At 35.6% G+C, this 21,831-nt stretch overlaps 1 protein-coding gene across 1 annotated transcript in view; it reads left to right on the top strand.

Moving 5' to 3' along the window:
• Nucleotides 1-21,831, top strand: part of Lcorl (ligand dependent nuclear receptor corepressor like) — a 134,377-nt gene that overhangs the window by 97,252 nt on the left and 15,294 nt on the right. Inside the window, 1 exon segment of the mRNA XM_027386978.2 lies at nucleotides 13,298-13,549. Within this exon segment, the coding sequence (XP_027242779.1) occupies nucleotides 13,298-13,549 (252 nt within the window).

The raw sequence follows: 21,831 nt of genomic DNA, 5'->3' as shown, positions 1-21,831 counted from the left end.
TTATTCTTTATTCTAAAGCAGCCATTCTTAACCTGTGGGTCATGACCACTTTTGGGGTCGAGCAACCCTGAAAGGGTTGCCTAAGACCATTAGGAAAACACATATTTCTGATGGTCTTAGGAACGGAGACACCACTCCTCTGTTATCTCCAGGCAGGTCCACCCACACATAGATACACCCACATGTGAGTATCTGGTGTAATGACATCACATCATCCCCATCACATACAAGTGTATGTGACAGGGCCAGCACCATAATGTACTTACGCAGACTAGTCACACGTGTAGAGAGCAGCTACTGTGTTAAAAGCAGCAGTATTGGAGGTAAAACAATACTTCATGAATTACAATTACTGGATAAATGTAAAATAATGCATTGTAAAAAAAATCTGTACATTGAAAACTTAATCTGGATGCTGGTCAGTCTTTGTATTTAGCTGTGGTTGATATGAATACTGCCCCCTTGTGATAATAACAGGTATGTTTAAAAAAAAACAGAATGGTAAATCATAGGAAACTTCAATGAACTGTATTGACTGAACCATGCCATGTATCATCTTTTGTATTATTAAAGCTATTGTTATATATTATTTTCATTAGAAAACCATCCCATGACAATGGATTGTGTAGAGAAGAACATTAAGAAAAGAAAATATAGTGAGGATTTTTTACAGTATGGTTTTACCTCAGTAATTACAGCAGGAATTGAGAAATCACAATGTGTTGTTTGTTGTGAAGTTCTGTCAGCTGAATCTATGAAGCCAAACAAACTAAAGTGCCATTTTGATAGCAAGCATACCAACTATTTTAGAAGCAAAGCTGATGGACTCAAGAAAGCCAGACTTGACACTGGAGGCAAGTACTACAAGCAGAACATAACAGTCATTGAAGCTTCATTTTTGATGGCTCCTCAAAATCGCTAGAGCCATGAAACCTCACACCATTGCTGAGGATTTACTGTTGCCAGCAGCCAAAGGCATTGTTCAAGTTATGATTGGAGATTAATTTGTTATGCAATTGAGTGAAATTTCCCTATCTAATGACACTGTCCACAGAAGAATAGATTATATGTATGATCAAGTAATACAGGAAATTAAATCTGTTCTACTTCCAATATTTAGTCTCCGGCTTGATGAATCTACAGATGTTGCAAACTGTTCACCATTACTTGTTTATGTGAGGTATATTAATGATGGCAACTTTAAAAATGAGTTTTTTTGTTTTTTTGCAAACCTCTTGACGCAATAACTACTGCACGTGATGTATTTGACATGGTTCATTTCTGAAAGAGCACACTATCCCCTGGGAAAAGGTTTGTGGTATTTGCACAGATGGTCCTCCAGCTATGCTAGGATGTTTAATCTGGATTTCAGCGTTTGGTATTGAATGAGTCACTAAAAGTCATCAGAAGTCACTGTGTGATTCATTGGCAAATATTAGCAATGAAGACAATACCACAAGAGTTACAAGAAGTAATGAAAAGAATCAGAAGTTCTGTCAATTTTGTCAAAGCGTTTTAAACAGTCGATTGTTTTTGCAAGTGTGCAGTAAGTTAGATGCGCCAAACAAAACACAGATATTTCAGGCTGAAGTGAGATGATTGTCCAAAGGAAAAGTTTTAAGGCATGTTTTTAAGCTTCCTGATGAATTCAAAACATTTTTTAATCAGAAAACAAGACTGTAGTTTGAATCACTTTTCAGTGGTAAAAGTGAATTGGAGAAAGTAGTTTACTTGGTGGACATCTTTGTCATCTTGAATGAGTTAAATTTATCATTGTGAGGACCAAATGCAACACGCCTCAATTTGTCTGAAAAGATCCAATCATTCCAAATGAAAGTTCAGCTTTGGAAAAAAAAAAAAAGTTAGGTGAAAATAAAATTTACATGTTGCCTACTTTATCTGCATTCTTTGAGAGACATAACATTGAACCAGACAAAATGATTATGATGATAATTTCTGTGAAAAACACTTGCATATGCTTGCAGATGAAATTTCTTCATATTTTCCAACTTTACCTGACACCCCATTTGCACTTGCCAGAAGCCCATTCACAGTCAGAGTTGAAGATGTTCCTGAGATGACACAAGAGGAATTCACTGCACCTACTAACAGTGATGCAGCAAGAACTGATTTTGCTACAATGTCAGTTACAAAATTCTGGATCAAGTGTTTACAGTCATATCCTGTTCTGTCTGAGACTGTATTGTGCCTTCTTTTATTTCCAACAACATATCTTTGTGAAACAGGGTTTTCTAGCATGTTTAATTATCAAGTCTAAATACGGAAGTAGACTTGCTGTAGAAGATAATCTTCGTTGTACTCTTGCAAAGACTGCCCCAAGAATTTCTGATCTGGTAAGAAAGAAGCAATCTCAACTTTGCACTGAAGTTGGCTTTTTATACATTCTGTCATAAAACATAGCAATGTAGTTTACTGTTGTAATATTGTTACCCATGCTACACCATGCTTCAAGACAAAATTTTATTTATTTGTAATTAGAAATAAATATTTCACAATATATAATTATATATTGTTTTGTGATTAATCATTTATGTTCAATTTGTATCAATGAAAATATATCCTGTATATCAAATATTTATATTACAATTCATAACAGTAGCAAAATTACAGTTATGAAGTGCAACAAAAATAATTGTATGGCTGGGGTTCACCATAACATGAGGAACTGTATTAAAGGGTTGCAACATTAGGAAGGTTGAGAACTGTTCTAAAGGATCTCTGGTGCCATCTGCTGAATGATTTTTTTAAGGAAGAATATGAAAACAATATAGATAAACAAGTTTAATCTTTTTAACTTATTTTTTCATTAATAGAACTTTTTATTTTTTTCAGATGGGGTCTGACTATTTATCCATGCTGGCCATGAACTTTAAATTCTTTTGTCTCAACCTCCTGAGCATTAGGATTACAGGCATATACTACCCCACCTATTTTAATCTTGTTTTAAAAGAATGAATTTAAGTTTATAAATGAAGCAGAAAGTTCAGTGTTCTCCTATATTTTCTCCACTTTCCTTTAATTTCCATTGTAAACATCTTTCATTCATAATTGAATTTGATACAGTTGATAAACAAATATTGATGAATACCATCACCAAAAGCACGGGGATAAAAGAGTTTGTGTCATCTTGGACTTTCATCAAGGAGCAGTCCATCACTGAGAAAAATCAAGGCAGGAACTCAAGCAGGCCAGAAACCTAAAGGCAAAAACTGAAGTAGACCCCATAGAGGAATGCTGCTTCCTGGCTTGCTCCTAATTGCTTGTTCATCTTGCTTTCTTAGGGGTGCCACTGTCCTCCAGGCTTGCCCACTGGCCAGTCTGGAGGATGCATTTTCTCATTTGAGGTTCCCTCTTCCCAAATGAGTCTAGCTTGGGTCAAATTAAAATAAAACTAAACAGCACATATCTAAAGTCCATAATTTACAATAGGATCATTTTACATGTGTTATGCAGACATGTTAAACATATTTTTCAGGTTTTCCCAAGACATGCTGACTTGTCTGCTCGTTTGAAGTATCAGACAACAGTAGTGTTCATACCCAGAGGATCTTCTGTACTCCCGTCTACTTATACCCCGTCTCATAACATCTCCAAATGGTGGTGATTTTCACTGTCAGGATTAGTTTATTTCCTCCATAATATCATTTAATTGGTACTGTTCAGTATATAGCTTCCTTGGATACATTTTTTCATGTAGTAATACACATTTACAGTTCCTCTGTTTGTTTTTTTATTGCTTGTTAGATGAGTAAAGATTCCATGGTAAGATACCATGGTTAATTCCATGGTAATTAACTTTGTTAATTCATTTACCTGCAGAAGAACATCTTGGTTGCTTCCAGTTTCTAGTAGTTATATATAAAGCTGCTATAAATATAGATAAGTTTGTGTGTTCGAACATAAGTTTTTATATCACCATTTATGTATCTATCTCAGAGTAAAGTGACTAGATTGTATGTATGATCAGTCTCTTTTAAGATTTCATAAGAAAATTTTTGTGTAAAAAGTAACAAACTTATCCATGATCCAATACTAAATAACTACCATTTTACTTTGCCATCAGAAATAAGTGAAGTTCACTACATTCATTTTCTCCTAATTTATAGTCTAGAGCTATAATGGGTTTGCATTTTGCATTTAGGCATATCTGCACTTTGACTTAATGTTTTATGAAAGGTGTATATTTAGTTCCTTTCTTTGTAGATGGATATCAGGTTGCTCCTGTGCTGTGTGTTGAAAAGACTTTACATAGAAAACCTATCTCAAAAAACAAAACAAAACACTCAGAATGAAAAAAAAAAAATTATTTTGCTGAGTGGTGTGGTACATACCTTTAATCCTAGCACTTGGGAGTAGGAGTAGAGGCAGGAGGATCTCTGTGAGTTCCAGGCCAGCCTGGTCTACAAAGTGAGTTCCAGGACAGCCTCCAAAGCAAAACAAGAGAAACCCTGTCTGGGGGGGTTGGGGGGCAGGGAGCCAGAGACGGGGAGTCGAGAGAATCTTTGGTATTAAGATCTGCTTCTACTTTTTAGAAGACATTTTAGGCAGTTAGTAAATTTCTTCCTTAAATGTTGGTAAAATTCACCAGTGAAATTGCCTGAGTTGGTGTTTGATTTGTTTATTAATGAAATTTCTTTAAACAAAAACTACAAGCCATTCTGATTATTTGTTTTTTTCGAGACAGGGTTTCTCTGTGTAGCCCTGACTGTCATGAACTAACTCTGTAGACCAGGCTGACCTCTAAATCATAGAAATACACCTGTCTCTGCTGCCCAAGTGCTGGGATTAAAGACATGTGCCACCACCACCACCACTGCCTGACCTGTTTTTCTTTTTGTAAATTTTGGCAGATTGCTTTCCAAGAAATCAGTTCATTTGAAACTATTAGTAAATCTTTAAGCATGAATTTATTCATATCTTTCTGTTTAATCCATTTGCCATCTACAGTAATGATTCCTTTTATTTCTGATTCTAGTAAATTAAGTAGTGTATTTTTTCTTAATTAGGGGCTATCAATCTGATTATCTTTTTCAAAGAAACAGATGAACTTTGGTTTTTTACAGTGTAAAATACAAACTGTATTCTTTATTCCAGTGTTAAGCAATGCAATTTCTTGATATTTTTGAAAGTCAGAGAAGGTTTTTCCTTTAATCAAGTTTTTGCTTTCATTGTTTGCATAGGTTTTCTAGAATTTATCTGACACTAGAGCATAGAGGCATCAGGAAAGGGAATGAAGAGATGCTTCTTTCAGGGCAAATGACTAGCCAGAAAGGGTTTTACTCTGGAGGTTTATCACATCTGAATGAATAATGAATATGGATAATTTGGTTTTAAATCAATCATCAGTTATAAGAAATACTTTGGAAATTTGAATGATTAATTTAAATTGTCCTTTAACAGGGGAATTTTTAATCAAGGAAGCCTTTTGCTTCTAGAAATAATATAAGAACTATGAGTCTCACTAAAACAAAATGTTGGGACAAAAGCAGAATAAAACAGTAAGATAGACAAGAAAGAACTCTGTATCCAGAGGGGGAAATCTTTCCTGGTAACTTATCAGAGAGGGCACAGGTAGGCGCATGCCATGTGGAGGTTAGGCAGACCTCTGAGTGTCCTCATCTTCTCACCTTGTTTGAGGCAGGTTTTCTTGCTACTGCAGAACCAGGCTAACTTGCCTACAAGTTTCTGGGGATTCTCCTGTCTCTGTCCCATCTCCCCACAGGGACACACTGTGTTTATGTGCGTTCTGAGCATATAAATTCAGGTCATTAGATTTGTTCAAGAAGGTGTGGTAACAGTTAAGATTCCAAATTCACACTGATTCAGAAATCTGAAATTTATTTTTAAATTCTGGGTCAATCTCTCCAGGAACCTGCTGAAACAAACAAAGAACACATCCAAAATTAATCTTAGAACGTTCCCAGATACAAAGTTCTCAGAACATTTACTTTCCCTTAAATAGGTAGATCATAACATATAAAGAAAGTAAGATTCTTTACAAAAATATTGGAAGAAAATAGTGAAAAGCAAGACTAGATCATTAAAGAAGAGAAGGTTTGAAGCTGGAGAAATGACTCAAAATCATCTTAATTCCAGTTCTGGGATGTGTGATATCCTCTTGGCATCCATGAGCACCAAGCATGCAGATGGTACACACATATTCACATGGGCAAAACACTTGAGTTTATAAAATAATCAATAAGAAAATAAGGTTGTCTTTAAAACAATAACGAATGAAAAATATGGGTTAGCAGCTTGTACAACATGGGACTGTAGAGATGGCACTGCAGTTAAGAGCTCTTTCAGAGAACCTGGATTCACTTCCCAGCAATAACGTGGCGGTTCACAGGCATCCATAACTCCAGTTCAGGGGATCTGATGCCCTCCTCTGACCTCTCTGGTACCAGGCATGCATGTGGTGTACATATATTCATGCAAGGCCAAACACTCATACACATGAAGTAAATTTAGCTAGGCATGGTGGCACACAGTGAAGTTCAGAGCAGCCAGAGATAAAAATGACCCTATCTCAAAAATACAAATAAATCTTTAAAAATGTTTTAAAGGTTTTTTTCTAACAATGCAGCATATATAAAGTAAACAAGCAGAGTATCTAAAAATACAAATCACTACAGTGGAAATTTAAACTTAAACTTTAAAACAGTATGTTGCATATAGCAAGAGTTACTGAAAATCTGAATTCTGATGGAGCCATGAATAATTCACCTAAGAATTTAAAATGTTAAAAGTGCTAACAAACAAAAAGATAGCTATTATGCATTTAATGATAGTCAGGTGGGAAGGAATGGGAGCAGCAACTGATGCCAAACAGTATATGTAAATCAGAGTATTATGTCTAGAATTAAAGAATTGTTCATCACACTTATGAGGACAAACAGGTTTTGTGTAGACATTGATAAGAAAGATAAGCTTTTAAAATCATTCAGTAAGTAATAAAAGATGGTATTTCTAAACCAGTATAAGGAAAATAGTAAGAAGAGAAACTATATTGGAAGAAAAACTAACAATGAAGTAAATGTAAATGAAAATACCAATTATCTGTTAATGGATTATCAAGTATCATAAAATGCATTACTTAAATGTTCTTCACAGAGATTTTGGAACAGATAAAAAGCTAGATGAAAATAAAGAATGCTAGGGGCTTAGAGAGAAGGTTCAGTGATTGGCATGCTTGCTGCTCTCAAAGAGGATCTGAATTTGGTTCCCAGCATTCTTACAGATGGCTCAGAACCACCTGTAACTCCAGCTACAGCGGATATGACTTCCTCTTCTTGCTTCCATGGACACCTGCATTCTAATGCACTAACCTGCACACAGAGATAGAGGCATGCATACATACAATTATAGATAAAGAAATCTTTAAAATGTAACTAAGCACTAAGAGACAGTCCGATCATATATAATAGCATGTTAACACCAAACAATGAATTTCTAACAAAAATGACTATTCTGAATCTGTGAATCCATATAATATAGTCTAAAACTAGCCTCCAGAAAAAATGCAAAATATACAGTTATCATAAAGAATTTTTAATATTTTAGTTAGTTTAAACATTTCAGTATTAAGAAGTTGTGACCTATGGCCCATTCTTTTAATTTTAGGCCCTGGAATCTAGAAAAATGGAAAATTTGCAGGAAGATTACAAATTCATGTCCAATCAAGCTACAGAATGAGACACTGTCTCACAAAGAAAGCAAACTATATTTGTAGTCATCATTGCTTATATCGTATGGATTGAAATAGTTATCTTTTATTTTTAGTGTGTCGGTGTTTTTATTACCAAGGCTTGCTACATTTTGTTAAGTACTATTTTCTGCGTTTATGGAGATGGTGCTTTTCTATGCAGTATTGCATTAATAAATATTTTTACACTAACAAGTGATTCTCATTAGTTGACCCAAACTACAGTTCATGAGATAAGCCCCTCTATTTTGTTGCTCAGTCCTTTTAATGTATTGCTGGACTCTTATTTGCTATCATTTTGTTGATATTTGATGTGTGTGTGTGTGTAATGAATAATGATTTTTTTTTTTTCTGAGACAGGGTTTCCCTGTGTAACAGTCCTGAAACTCACTTTGTAGATCAGGCTGGCCTCAAATTAACTGAGATCCACCTGCCTCTGGCTGGCCAATATTTATTTATTTATTTATTTATTTATTTATTTATTTATTTATTTATTTATTGGTTTTTCCAGACAGGGTTTCTCTGTGTAGCTTTGGAGCCTATCCTGGCACTCGCTCTGGAGACCAGATTGGCCTCGAACTCACAGAGATCCACCTGCCTCTGCCTCCCGAATGCTGGGATTAAAGGTGTGTGCCACCAACGCCCGGCCCAATTTTCTTTTTGATAGTGTTCAATATGCCTGTTTTGTCCTGTCTTGACATCAGGTTAATAGCCTTACAGAATGAGTTAGAAGTATAGCTGGTTTTGACTTAAAGAGTTTTAGAAGAGTTGGAACTAGTTCTTGTTTAAATGTCTGATGGCAAAATAGCCATTGAAACCATCTGCTCCTGGATTCCCCCTCCCTCCCTCCCCCACTGCCATGGTGAGTGTTTTTGCTTATTGATTTTTATCTCTGCTTGCTTTAAATCTACTCAGACTTTCTGTTATTTATTGAGTCAGTTGGCCAGCTTGTGTTCTTCTAGGAATTAGATTATTTTGCCTAGATCTTCTAATTTATGGAGGTATCATTTTTATGGTATTTCCTTATATTTCTGTTTTTTTCCTTAAAGTCAGTGATGTTACTTTTCACCTCAATTTTTGAAATTTTAAGCTTATCTAGGTTTTCATTATCTAGTTAACGTTCTACATTTTTTATTTTGTAAGTAATGAACTTTTAGTCTCTATTTTTCCATTCTGTATTTCATTAATTTCTCCTCTAGCCATTTATTTACATTCTGCTTGCTTTGAGTCAGTTTTTAATTCATTTTCTCTAGTGTGGGACATGAGGTTATACATACATACACATACATTTACGAATACACATATATTCCTAAATACATAAACACAGCCTGCTTTTTACAATGTTACTTATATGTATGTTTTCAGAACTGGCCATTTAGTATAGCATAACCAATTGGTATGCTCTATCCCTGTGAAGACTGTTTCTCCCACTCTGAGTATTCCTAGCTGCCTGTAGTTCTTTGTGTAGGGTTGAGGCCTCATGATCTTTCCCCCTGTCTGCTCTAACATGTCTCTTGTTGTCCTTGTTCAGCTCATATTTAGGTAGTCATGTTTGTGAGAGTTTATGAGGCGGGGGCATCTCATTCTTCAGAGACATGGCCTCACAACAAACCCCTAGATCCACTGACTCTTGCAATCTTCTTTTTTCCCTATTTGTTTGTTTGTTGTTTTTTATTTGTTTTTACACCCCAACTGCCGGTCCTCTTCCTCCTCTCCCCCCAGTCCATCCTCTCCAACCTCCTCTTTATCCACTCCTCCAGTATGACAGTGTGGGACTCAGATGATCCCAATTGTCAGACTTGTTTAGTTAACTCCTCTGCACTATTCCACTAAATTGATGCTCTTTGCTTTGCTTACCCACTAATATTTCTGCTTCAATACCAATTAATTATAGAGGTTTTCTTAAATTTCTAGAACCATAAAACTCATTCTTTTCCAGTGTTGGATTAGAGGGTATAAGGATAAATGAATTTAAAGGTTCATAACCTACAGCTTGGGGTGCTGAAATGCTGTGGAGCCAAAAGGTGAATTGATACTCTATAGCTATGAGTTTCTGGCTAATTCTCAGAGGTTTGGTTTGTTTCTTTGTTTGTTTGTTTGTTTGTTTGTTTGATAGATACTGTAACACCATTTCTCTCTCAAAAATAAAATTTCAGGCTGGGTGTGGTGGCACATGCCACCACATCCTACTACTGAGATGTAAAGGCAGGGGATGCTTTTTGATTTTGAGGCTAGCCTGGTCTATATAGCAATCTCCAGGCCAGCCAAGACTGCATAATAAGACCCTATCTTTAAAATAAAACAAAGAAAAGCTTGGGACAGCAAATAAAAGCAAACAGCCCATAGGAAGTCCACAACATTTAGCAGTATTAAACTAGCTTCCCAAGGTTTCTAGCAGTTTCTCTCATTTGGTCTTTCTGGATAACCACTCCTTAATTTGACCATTCTCTATCCCTCCCTCTCTCATATATATATATATATATATATATATATATATATATATATATATATATGAAGAGATAAGGCAAAAAAAAATTAGTAAGTCCATCTTGGCAGTAACACTTTTCTATGTCGCAACTTACTTTCTTTTTTAGCCAAATGGTATTTTTTCCTCAGTACATATGGAAGACTGCTTTCTAGACTACCACTGCTACAATATCTTAAAGCTAAAATCCATAGTTGCTTAAGTCTTACATAAAACAGCATGGTGTTTACATATTGAAAAGCCAGCATGCTTCCATTGTAATCTTAAAAACCATCTTATAGTAAAGACAAACTAAGTTAATTCCTTTTACAACTAAACCTGTTTCTCAAGGATTGGGCTATTCCCCACCTGTAACCTTAACTACAAATGATTCTGTAATAACTGTTCCTGGAATGGCAATAATATCTTCGTTTCAAAGGTTATATAACCACCTATGACTACTTTGTATGACTGCCTGTTTTTATGACTACCTTGTTATGCCCACCTTGCAACCTTGTCTTTGTTTCAGAAGGTCATTACTACTAACTTGTATTTATATTCTGCTTCTGTAACCCAGCCTGTCTTGCCCACCAAATCCATTTGGAAACTCCCATCCCTGAGCTATAAAAGCATTGTCTTCTTCAGATCCAATGCTGACCTCTCAAACCACATGTTAGGGGGAGTCAGCCAGTGTAGACAAATGACAATGTTTGCTTTAATTACCTGCTTTAATTAATTTGGCCATGGTGGTTAGGCTCAGTGGTCATTCTCCTCCTGTCTTTGGGATTAACAATATAACATGTACATATCCTTTCAGATGCTCCCTGCCCATAAACTTGAGCTTAAAGTTGCTCACGTAGATCTTAAGTTGTTCTCCCTTTTTTTTTTTTTTTGGAGTTATGACAGTTTGCATAAGCAACTTCAGAGTCATTATTAATTATTTCAACAGCTGAGGAATGTCTCTTATCCTCTCACATTTACATGTTACTTAATATACCATAAAGGGGACAAAATGTGGCCAAATTTAAACTTAGCTTAAAACTCAGATGTAATTCTAGATATTCAGTGAATTGTTTTTGATCCTTCTGTGGTAAATTTAGTCATTGTGAATTAGTGAATGACACTAATCAATAAACTGCAGGGATTTTACACAGATAAACAGATAAGGTAAAGCAAAATTCAGTGTTTAAAAGTGAAGAATTTTTAATAGAAGCCTTGCAGTGTTCGTGAAGGCAATAATTAATTGTGTTTGTAATTTCTGTGTCCAATGAAGAAACTATTTTTTTGCTTTAATTATGAAGCCTGCATATATGCACACTGGTGCTTATATATTATTATCTCAAATATGAAAACTTCCTTGCAAAAAAAAGAAAAAGAAAACTTACTTTCCATTTTGACTCTGATATATAAAATGACCATTCAGTCTATGTCTGTTTGCTTCTTTTATTCTTACAAACTACACCTCTGATAACAGGTCCCATTTACTGAGCTGCTTATATGCCTGATACAGTTTCATATTTTAGCTACAGTCTCATAATTTCTATAGCATTTTATGGTAAAGCCCTATTATGACCCCCACATTCTCTTATTGATATTTTAATACATGTGAGACAGAAAACATGGAGACAGTATGTGGCTAGCCTCAGTTCACAAAGGTTGCTAGGATTCCCACCTATAACTGAATCTTGTCCGTTACCATATTCTAAACAGAAAGTGAAAGTGAAGACCAAAATGCTGTTCTTATATCCCATGGTGCCTTCTCAGATTTTTTTATAATATGCTTTGAAATAAATAGTAAGTTATGAAGTATCTGCACCACATCTGAGAGAATGATTCATGATTTGTTAGTGCTCTACTGGTCCATAATTGGATTTATATTGGCTTAAGTTGAATGTTGTTATGAAAAGTGGTATTAGGTATGGTAGGAATAGTTTTCCTCCCTTCCTACCTGTGAATTTTATATTTTCAAATCCTCTTGTATTGTAGAGTCATGGTCTGTGTAAGTAAGTGTCTCTGGAAGCACATCTGTTTTGAAGAAGCAAGTGTGCTCAATTATCCTTCACAGCTTTTCATTTTTTCTACCTCTGAAGGGTTGGATAAAAAAGGGGGATTCAAATTAGGCCAGATCTGTATGTAAAAAAGGTTAACACTGGGCCAAATAAAGTATCTTGCTGTTATTCAGTATTTATAGGTGACCTGTCGTTATCCTATATTTGATACAGTAAAGTCATTTGATTGATTTTTTCCATTTCACAGGTTTCTGACAGAAGAAGATGTGTATTTGTTTGTGGTCTGCGTGTGCCTGTTGTGCCTGTGCCTGTGCCTGTATCTGTGTGAAACTTTACTAAGATTGTAGCTGATCAATATGCTTCGTAGGATCAAGGTCTTCAGTAATAATTAATGCCACCCTTTTGTAGGAGACTCTTGGGAGAAGCTTGCTGCAATTTTTTTTTTTTAATAAGTGAAATACCCTAATTCTAGACACCATGTTTTCAGTAGCTCTATAAATTTAAGAAGTGAAAAGAAAGCAATTGTGACAGGATATTAGCAGATCTTGAATTTTGATTCATACTGTCTATGTCACTGTACTTGCTTATTGTTTTTTATAGTGATCATTTTTCTAAGAAGGAAATAAATATTGAGAGTAGTATATGAAACACATTTGACAGCATGTTTAAAAAAAATCCATTGGTAGAGAGTTCAAACAGTTCAGATGTCTTCTTAGTCACTAATGTATGTTGTATATTGCCTACTTTGGGCTCACATAGAAAGTTTGTATTCGAATATGTTACATAGTCTTAATATATAATAAAATATGTTTAATACCTAATAGAATGTTTGAACATTTAATTATGGCGGTATTACAGTCCTGCTCCCATGACGAATTTTTTGATCTATACTTTTGTTTGGGATAGAAATAAATGAATTTTTTAAAAGTCACTTTTGGAAGAGACACAAAACTGCATCTACATAGTTGCTATTTCTAAGTCACAGAGACTACTGGCCACTGTGGACTGCCACTAGATACTGCTAATGTCATTTCCTTGTAAAACTCCTTGCTTGTTCTTACTTGTCTTCTAATGATACTACATTTATTTCTTTCCCAGATCTTCCTCAGAACTGTGATCCTAACATTCCCTTAGTTGCTCAGGAATTAATGAAAAAGATGATACGTCAGTTTGCCATTGAGTACATTTCAAAAAGTGGTAAAATTCAAGAAAATAGAAATGGTTCGATTGGAGCAAGTCTCGTATATAAAAGTATCCAAATGAACCAAGCAGAGAACTGCCTTCAGGATGAGCAGGAAGGCCCCTTAGACCTCACTGTGACTCGAACGCAAGAGCAAACTGCTCAGCAAGGTAAGTTGTTTGTTTAACATGTGATACATACTTTGTTTTGTTTTTAAATACTTAAACATGGATATGTTTTATGTTTATAGGGGAAGTTGTCTTCCTTTCCTCGATTCATTTATATGGCATAGACCAGAAAGATAAAAATTTAAAACTCTGGTGCAGTTTTTAAAGATTTATCTTTAGTTTTTAATTATGTATGTATGGTGCTAGTGCACATGAGTGCAGGTGCCCAGGGAGGCTTGAAGAGGGAATCAAATATCTAAAGTTGGCAGTTAGAGCCTGTTAATGTAGATTCTGGGATGCAAACCCAGGTGATCTGGAAGAACAGTACATGCTTTTAAACACTGAGCCATCTCTCCAGGCCCCTGTACTACATTTTTAGTAGTTTATAAAAGAAAAATTGATGTCTTCCTGGTTTTTTTTTCAAAATGTTAAGAATCTCGTTGAACAACTTAGAAGTAAAGAACATGTATAAAGAGATACTATGAGAAATAATTGTTTTTCTAGTAGACAGCCAAAAACATCACTTTGGTATTTGCTCTTTAGTTTCTGCACTGAGAAATAAGTAGAAGGTTTACCATCCAGTGGGTTTTTGTTGTTGATCTTGTTTTTTTTTTTTTTTAGATTTATTTGCTTTATTTTATGTGTAAGTAAATTTTTCCTACATGTATTTCAGTGTACCACATGCATGTCTTGTGACTTCAGAAGTCAGAAGAGGGTGTTAGACTCTCTGAAACTGAAATTACAAATGGTTGTGAGCCATCATGTGGGTACTGAGACTCAAACTTAGATCCTCTTTAGAGCATCAATTGCTCTAAACTGCTAGGCCATCTCTCCAGTGCCCTCTCCATCCAGTTTTTTATGATGTAACTGAGAAAGGGGAAAGTTGGACCTGTGATAAATACACTACACTCCTCTAATTAAACATAGAGATACATTTTTTTCAGAAGGTATTTATACCATGTTGAATATATGTAGAGCTTGTTTATATCTATGACTTCACAGAAGAAAAACTAAAAGAGCCTTTTAAGAATGTGGGAAGGATACCAAATAAATGGCTTATCTGGAGATGAGAGAACAAATAGCTTTTATCAACGTGGTTTAGTGATCATGTTACTTCCTATGGTTGGAGCGGGGAAGTTATCTTTGAAATGATACTAGAATATATTGGCATTAGGACTCTAAGGAATGAGCACATCATGGGTCAGTGTTTACATGAGACAGTATCTATAGTGTGTGAGACCTACCAATGTTGAAACATGAAAGTAATCCCCCTTATTTGATCCCTAATTTTAGACTGTTAGTTATGTTTATAAGAAATATTAAGTTATTAGTCTATAAGAAAGGTAAAATACAGCTGCAGTATAAGGCTTAAGAAAAATATGTATCTATAGTTTGGCTTTGGACTATAAAGCACAGGTTTTTAAATTTTTATTTGCTGTCTATATTTTATATCTCCTCTCCTTTTACAGAAGCAGCTTAGCATTCTGCAAGTTAGAACATGAGCCTTGGTGTGTAAAAGACTTATGGTTGCAAATAGGAAAGGATAGCAAAAGAAAGGAAAATTGAAACTTAACAAACATAAGTTCAAAATCCTAAATAAGTTTCATCAAATCGAATACCCTGAAATATTGTACACGTCCATAATCTCTGCACTTAGAACGTAGAGGCAGGAAAATCAAAAGTTCAGGGCCAGCCTGGACTACATGAGACCTGTTTGAAAGGAGAAAAAAACTAAAATCATAATAAAGAAACACTGAACAGTGAAACTGATAAACTATGTAAGACCTTGCAGAGAACATCATATAACTTTTTGAAGGTCATAAAATAAGATTTCCAAAGCAAGTGCTTATATTTCAATTAATTAGGAATGCTTTTGCAGATTTAATACCTCATTACAATTTTACTAGTTTGTTGATTTTATTAAAGTAAAATGACCTTACTAAAGTGAAATGACTTCCTGATCTTAAAATTGACAAGAAAATTTTAAAGAGCCAAGAATAACAAAATTGCTGCTTGGTGATGGCACACACCTTTAATCCCAGCACTTGGAGACAGGGCAGGTGGATCTCTGAGTGCTAAATCAGCCTGGTCTACAGAGTGAGTTCCAGAACAGCCAAGGGTACATAGAGAAACCCTTCCTTGAAAGAAAAGAAAAAAAAAAAAAAGAATAACAAAACCAAGGTAATGATAAGCTTACTTTAAGACCCATGAAGGATTTATAGTGCAGTAATTAAAACTGGGTCCTTTTGGTCAGAATATGTATCAGTAAAAGCTCAAAACTTTCCCTGGAATTATTGAAATCTTAGTAAAATACAGATGTTAGTATAAATCCCTGGGGAAGATATCCTCTTCTGTAAATGTTCCAAGGCAACAGGTTACACATGTGGAAGGAGGTTTACCATCTTTTTTTCCTCCTCTTTTTATTTGTTTTACATATCAGTCCCAGTTCCCTCTCCCTCCCATTTTCTCCCCCCACACTGACTCCCTATCCCATCCCCTTTCTGCTCCCCATGGAGGGTGAGGCCTTCCATGGGAGATCTTCAAAGTTTGTCATATCATTTGGAGCAGGGCTAGGCCCTCCCCTGTGTGTCTAGGCTGAGAGAGTATGCCTTTATGTGGAGAGGGCACCCAAAGTCCATTCGTGTTTAGGGATAAATACTGATCCACTACCAGAGGCCACGCCCTGTCCACTGCTCAGGTCTCCTTACTGACACCCACATTCAGGGGGGTCTGGGTCAGTCCCATGCTGGATTCCCAGCTGTCAGTCTGAGGTCCATAAGCTCCTCCTTGTTCAGGTCAGCTGTTTCTGTGGATTTCTCCAGCCTGGTCTTGACCCCTTTGCTATCACTCCTCCTTCTGGGCTGGAGAGATGGCTCAGCCATTAAAGGCTAGGCTCACAATCAAAGAGACAATCCCTACTGTATACTATTCATAAAAAAAAAAAAAAGTTAAGGGGTAAGTGTGAAAAGTACATTTTTTGTCAGAACACTATACAGAATAGAATTTTGGCTAATGAAGTTTCTAGAATATGACTGCTTGAATTAGAGCATGCAGTTTTCACTACTCATAACTTTTGCAGGCCATTGATCATCTTGTCCTGTAATTAGAAAATTAGCATTAATAAAGCCATGCTGTTGTTCGAACTTCAATGTGTTAAATCCCACTCTCAGTATAGCACTGTCGTAGTTGCTTTCTGTTGCTATGATAAACATCATAACCAAAGGCAGCTTGAGGTAGAAAGGGGATATTTGACTTGGACATCCTGATCATTGAGGGAAACAGGACAGGAAGTCAAGCAGTTGCAGAAGCAAGCAACCATGGTTGCTTGTTTTCCAGGTCATGCTGTTTGCTTCTTAAACAACTCAGGACCACCTACCCAAGGGTGGTACTGCCCATACTAGCCTGAGCCTTCCCACATTAATCAGTAAATTCCCTCATAGACATTCCCATAGACCAATCTGATGGAGGCAATTCCTCAGTTGAGGTCTCCTCTTTCTGAGGTAACACTAGTTTGTATCAAGTTAACAACCAAGATTCACTGCCACATGTCCACCATTTTCATCTTGGCACTGAGTCACATCTCATGTTGTGCTTAGTTTCCAAACACAGACACCAACCAGGACATAATTCTGTCTAATATGATACAATTATCCCATGCACAACCAAAAATGCATTATATATTTTAGAGTAGGTGGCAATGTACCTTGAAGAATGCTTAGTCTTTTAGACTCATAACTTAAATATAATGATATACAACTGCAGTGTTACATTCTATGATAATTAGAGGAAAGAAAACAAATACTGGTTTAATATGTGTATTTGTCTACAAACATGTTCTTAATGAAGTAAGACAGAAATAATCAAGTGAACTGTTTCTGTATTGGGTTGTGTGGCCTCATCTACTATCCTCTACTACCCATTCTGTATTTCCTCCACCCTAACTCTAACCCATTAATCCTAGGTATAGGAGGAACAATACCATATATTGGATACTGATTCAAAGCATACACTGCAATCTAGATAACATTCCTTAGCACTCCAGGCAATTGCCACCTATTTAGTGTTGTAACTGTTTAAATGGCTATTTCACCATTCTGTCAAGCTAACTACTTCAAGATTATGGGCAACATGGTATGACCAGTGGAGTTCATGATGATGGGTATACTGTCACATTTTTTTTCTGGCTATGAAATGACTTCCTTTGTCAAAAGTGATGCCATGTGGAATACTATGTGAATGGATGGTTGTTTGAACATAAGCATATATGAAGAAAAGGAAAATCCATAGTTGGAATAAATATCTAATACTGTAAAGACAAAGCATTGCCCTCTCCATGAAGGAAGTGGTCTGATGTAGATAACCTACCACCAAGTCACCAAGGAATGGAACCATTTGTGGGCTTAGTGATGGTCTCTGTCTTGAGGATTTGGCATTCAGCAATAGCTGTAGTTGGACTAACCTTGTTGAGTGGAAGGCCATGTTGTTGAGACTGTAACCTCCCTCTCTCCAGCATAGCCATTTTGTCCATGAGCCCATTGTGCAGTAATAAGCAGAGATGACCAGAGAAAGGCTAACTGCACAGAATGGGTAATGCTGTCTACTTGATTATTGAATTCCCCTGCTAAAGTAACCTTTTGGTAAGCATTTGTATGGGATAGAAATAACCTCATGTCCTTTGTCCATTTAAAGAGGTCTATCCATGTTCTTTCTCAAATGTCTTTCACACCAGTTTTCCTGTCATGCTTTTTCCAAGGCCCTTGATCATTCGGTCAAACCCAGCCAAGGTGCTTTTGCATACTTTCTATCATAGAAAAGAATTGTAGCTTTCCATATCTTTGATTTTAATGAAACTACAAATATTTTCTGGGTATCAGTTAAATACCCAGAGTTAACAGCTGAAACCATAAGACTTCCCCTAGGAGTATAGTAAGAAAAACTACAGAGCCAAAGACTTAACTAAACAATACATTGGGTGAACAAGGGAGGAAGGGTCCTATTTGAATAGATAGTTAAAGAATGGCCAGAGAGGTAAGATGAGAAGACCCTAAGGCATTTTTAAGGATATTGACATCACTTTGTGTCAAGTGGTGATTGTGACAGTTTCATTACTAGTGATAAACTTTTAACATTTTTATGGAATTTAATTTTAAATAGTTTTATTTATTGAGATAATATAAGTTTCCTTCTCATTGTGTTCACTGTCCTTCATGCAGTCAGTCATCATTTGTTTTGTATATTTAATATTCATGATAGATAATGTGGCTTCAAAGACTTTTGAACTCATGTCCATAATGGTGTATAAATGAACCTCCTGATTTGCATTGTATAAGCAACTAGAAGCCAGTAATATTGTGAGGAGTTAACAGATGTTTTCTCACTTAATATTCACATTCAATTAAATATTAATGGTTATCTTGACATTTCTGAAGAAAGTCGTTAAGGTTTTTAGAATCTAACCAATAAAGGAATTGATTAAAAATCACTTTTAGCTTTTTAAGGAAGGCTGCTAACACTTTCCTAGATGATCATTACTGATTCAGTGAACAAAGTTCACTGGTCTCCGTACTGTTCATTAGTCAGTAAGAATCTGCTGTATACAGTTTTGTGTGCTGGCTATATGTGCTATTTGTAATATAGAATTGAGTAGGCCAGTGATGGGTTAATTAATGAAGATAATAGTTATTGAATTACTACCATTTCCATGCTATTATTTTAAGAAATGAATATTGTAATTTATAGTAATCTTAATTAATTATAAAGCTTAAGTAGACTCTGACCCTACTGACTCCTCAGACCCTACTGGATCGATGGTTTTAGACTGGGCAAATTATAAGAAAGTGACATAGTATAGAATTATAAAATTATAAAAGATGCTGTGAACTTGTGAAAGTCAGCTAAATTGGGGATGATGCTGAAAGATGTGTAGAAATTAGCAAGGCAGAGTAACATATAACTGAATTCAAAGTAGCAAATCTGAACAGAGATGAAAAAGAATTATGACTTTGGAAGAATAGAAAACAATTTTGTGTTATGAAGAATTCCCTGTTAGTAATTTGTAAGATGAAGACAGTTTGTAAACAGTTTCTAAATTTTTGTCAGAAAGCTTGATAAAATGTTGATGCTGAAGCAATTGTTCAGTATGGTCATGGCTTCAATTTTCAAACATTCACTTCTGAGTTTATCTCTGGTGGTATTGTATGTTCATTTAATTGTATGTCCTTATTTAAAAGTTAGTTGCCTGCATTCTGAATACTTTGCAGTAGGGTTTGGTCACAGGCAATTAAATTGTGAAGTTAAAGCAGTCTACAACTAGTAAATGAAAACAGTGTTTATTCTGAGAGCAGTTTTAAAATATAAAGAAAAATACAGCTTAATAGCCATGTGCTGATCACCCAAAATTAATTAATGCAAATATTGACTCATACGTATTTCTAATTTGTTTTCTCATAAATAACAAATGCATGTCTAGAAATGTAATTAAGATCTCTTCAAACCTTTTTAACTTCTTTTTGAATAATTGCTGATACCACCAGTTTATACATTTATATAGAAAGTCGTTTTCTGTTCTCTTCACATACATTGTATGCTAAATGCACTGTTTTTAATTATGAATATTTGAAATACCTACTAATGTTTAAAATGCACATGGACCATTGTCTACCACTTTTACTTGTAGTTATAAGTTAGAGAAGGTCCTTAAAACGTGAACATGAAGTGACACACAGTAAGGTACTTATATCATCGTCACTAAGAAGGAAAATTAGACGTGGATACTTAACAGGTGAATGGAAAGAAAACTATAATATATTAAGAGAAAATGGAAGTGTTCCTTTTTTCAAGTATATGATTATGAGAGCATAGTGAATACTAAGTTCTTATCAGCTGAGGTAGTCATTAGTATTTTAGATATGTACATACATAAAAGAGCAAATCCAATAGATGGATCCACAACTTATAAATTGTCCCTAGGATTTAGGAAATACTCTGTCTCCATGTCTCATCTTACCCAAGCTGTCCTCCTTACTCTCTGTTCTTACTACATTTCTCTTTTCCAGTTCAGACAATACTAGGGATAACATTTCTCCCCATCCTAGACAAAAGGAATGTTTGAGAGGTTTGGTATCCTGTAGCATTTTTTAAGAACCAAGTACAAGTGAGAGAAATACAAGCATGAGAAATACAAGGTTTTGGTGAAAACTAAGCATAATATCAGGCTGAATGTGTAAACTGGTTGAGATACTTGAAATAACATTTTGTTATATGTAGCATGAACTTCATCTCCCCCCTTTATTCTTCTGCTCTAAGTGCTCTAACCTATAACAACACTAAGTTTCTTCCAGTTTTTCAATTTTTTATGTAGCAAATATTTTCTGAACACTAGGGCCAGGCACTCTTCCAGACCTTGTGAAGTATTACTGAATAAAATAGATATGCAGTGTAACCATAGCAACTAGAAAGTGGCCTGCTAAATGGTGAATAATGCACATAAACAATGTTGTAATGGAAACCAGAATGATGACAACCCACTAAGTCCAAATTGTATCTCAGGTGACTGGGTGATTCCTAAAATTTGAGAAGAATCAATATGAGTATGAGGGGAGAAGAGGAGGACTCCTCTAGGCAAAGGAAAACAACTGAAGTATGGAACCTTAGAGATGAAAAACAGCATAGGGCTCTCTAGAGAGCAGCTCTCCCTGCTCCTTAGGTCTTTGTGGTCCACTCTCCACACAGCATTGATGCTTTGTAAAGATGAAATTTTGTCAATCAGTTGGAATCTTCCAGTGACTTCCTGTCTCCTTCAGAATAATACTTCATTGAAACCATGGTCATGTTGCCCTGTATGAGTTCTGCTACATTTCTGATCTTACTTCATTTTTAGCCTACTTACTCTTCCCTAGCCATTCCTAGTGTCTGGTGTTCCCCTAAAACTTGAAGCAATTTTATATGGTAGTCCTGTACAAACCATCCCATCCTGAGACTTTTCCAGTACATCTGTTAGGTTGTTCTCAATCTCAGGTTGTTCAAGATCCTATTAAATAACAGTCATATACCAGTAACATAAAACTGCCTCTTACGATGGATATGGTTGTCAACACCTATAATCCTAGCACTCAGAAGGCTAAGGTCACAAGTTAGAGGTCAGTCTGGGCTAGTCAGTAAGTTCTAGGCTAGCCTTTTCTAGGTAGTAAGTCTACCTTTAAATTAATAAATAAAAGATGAGTGTGCATATGTGGCATATGCGATTGATCTCCTCAGCCCAAGCTCCATTACTTTATCAGTTTGTT

This window comes from Cricetulus griseus, assembly GCF_003668045.3.
Source record: "Cricetulus griseus strain 17A/GY chromosome 1 unlocalized genomic scaffold, alternate assembly CriGri-PICRH-1.0 chr1_1, whole genome shotgun sequence".
In the NCBI taxonomy this organism is placed as follows: domain Eukaryota; kingdom Metazoa; phylum Chordata; class Mammalia; order Rodentia; family Cricetidae; genus Cricetulus; species Cricetulus griseus.
Note: the sequence above shows the minus strand (reverse complement) of the source record. Positions and strands in the feature narration are given on the sequence as shown.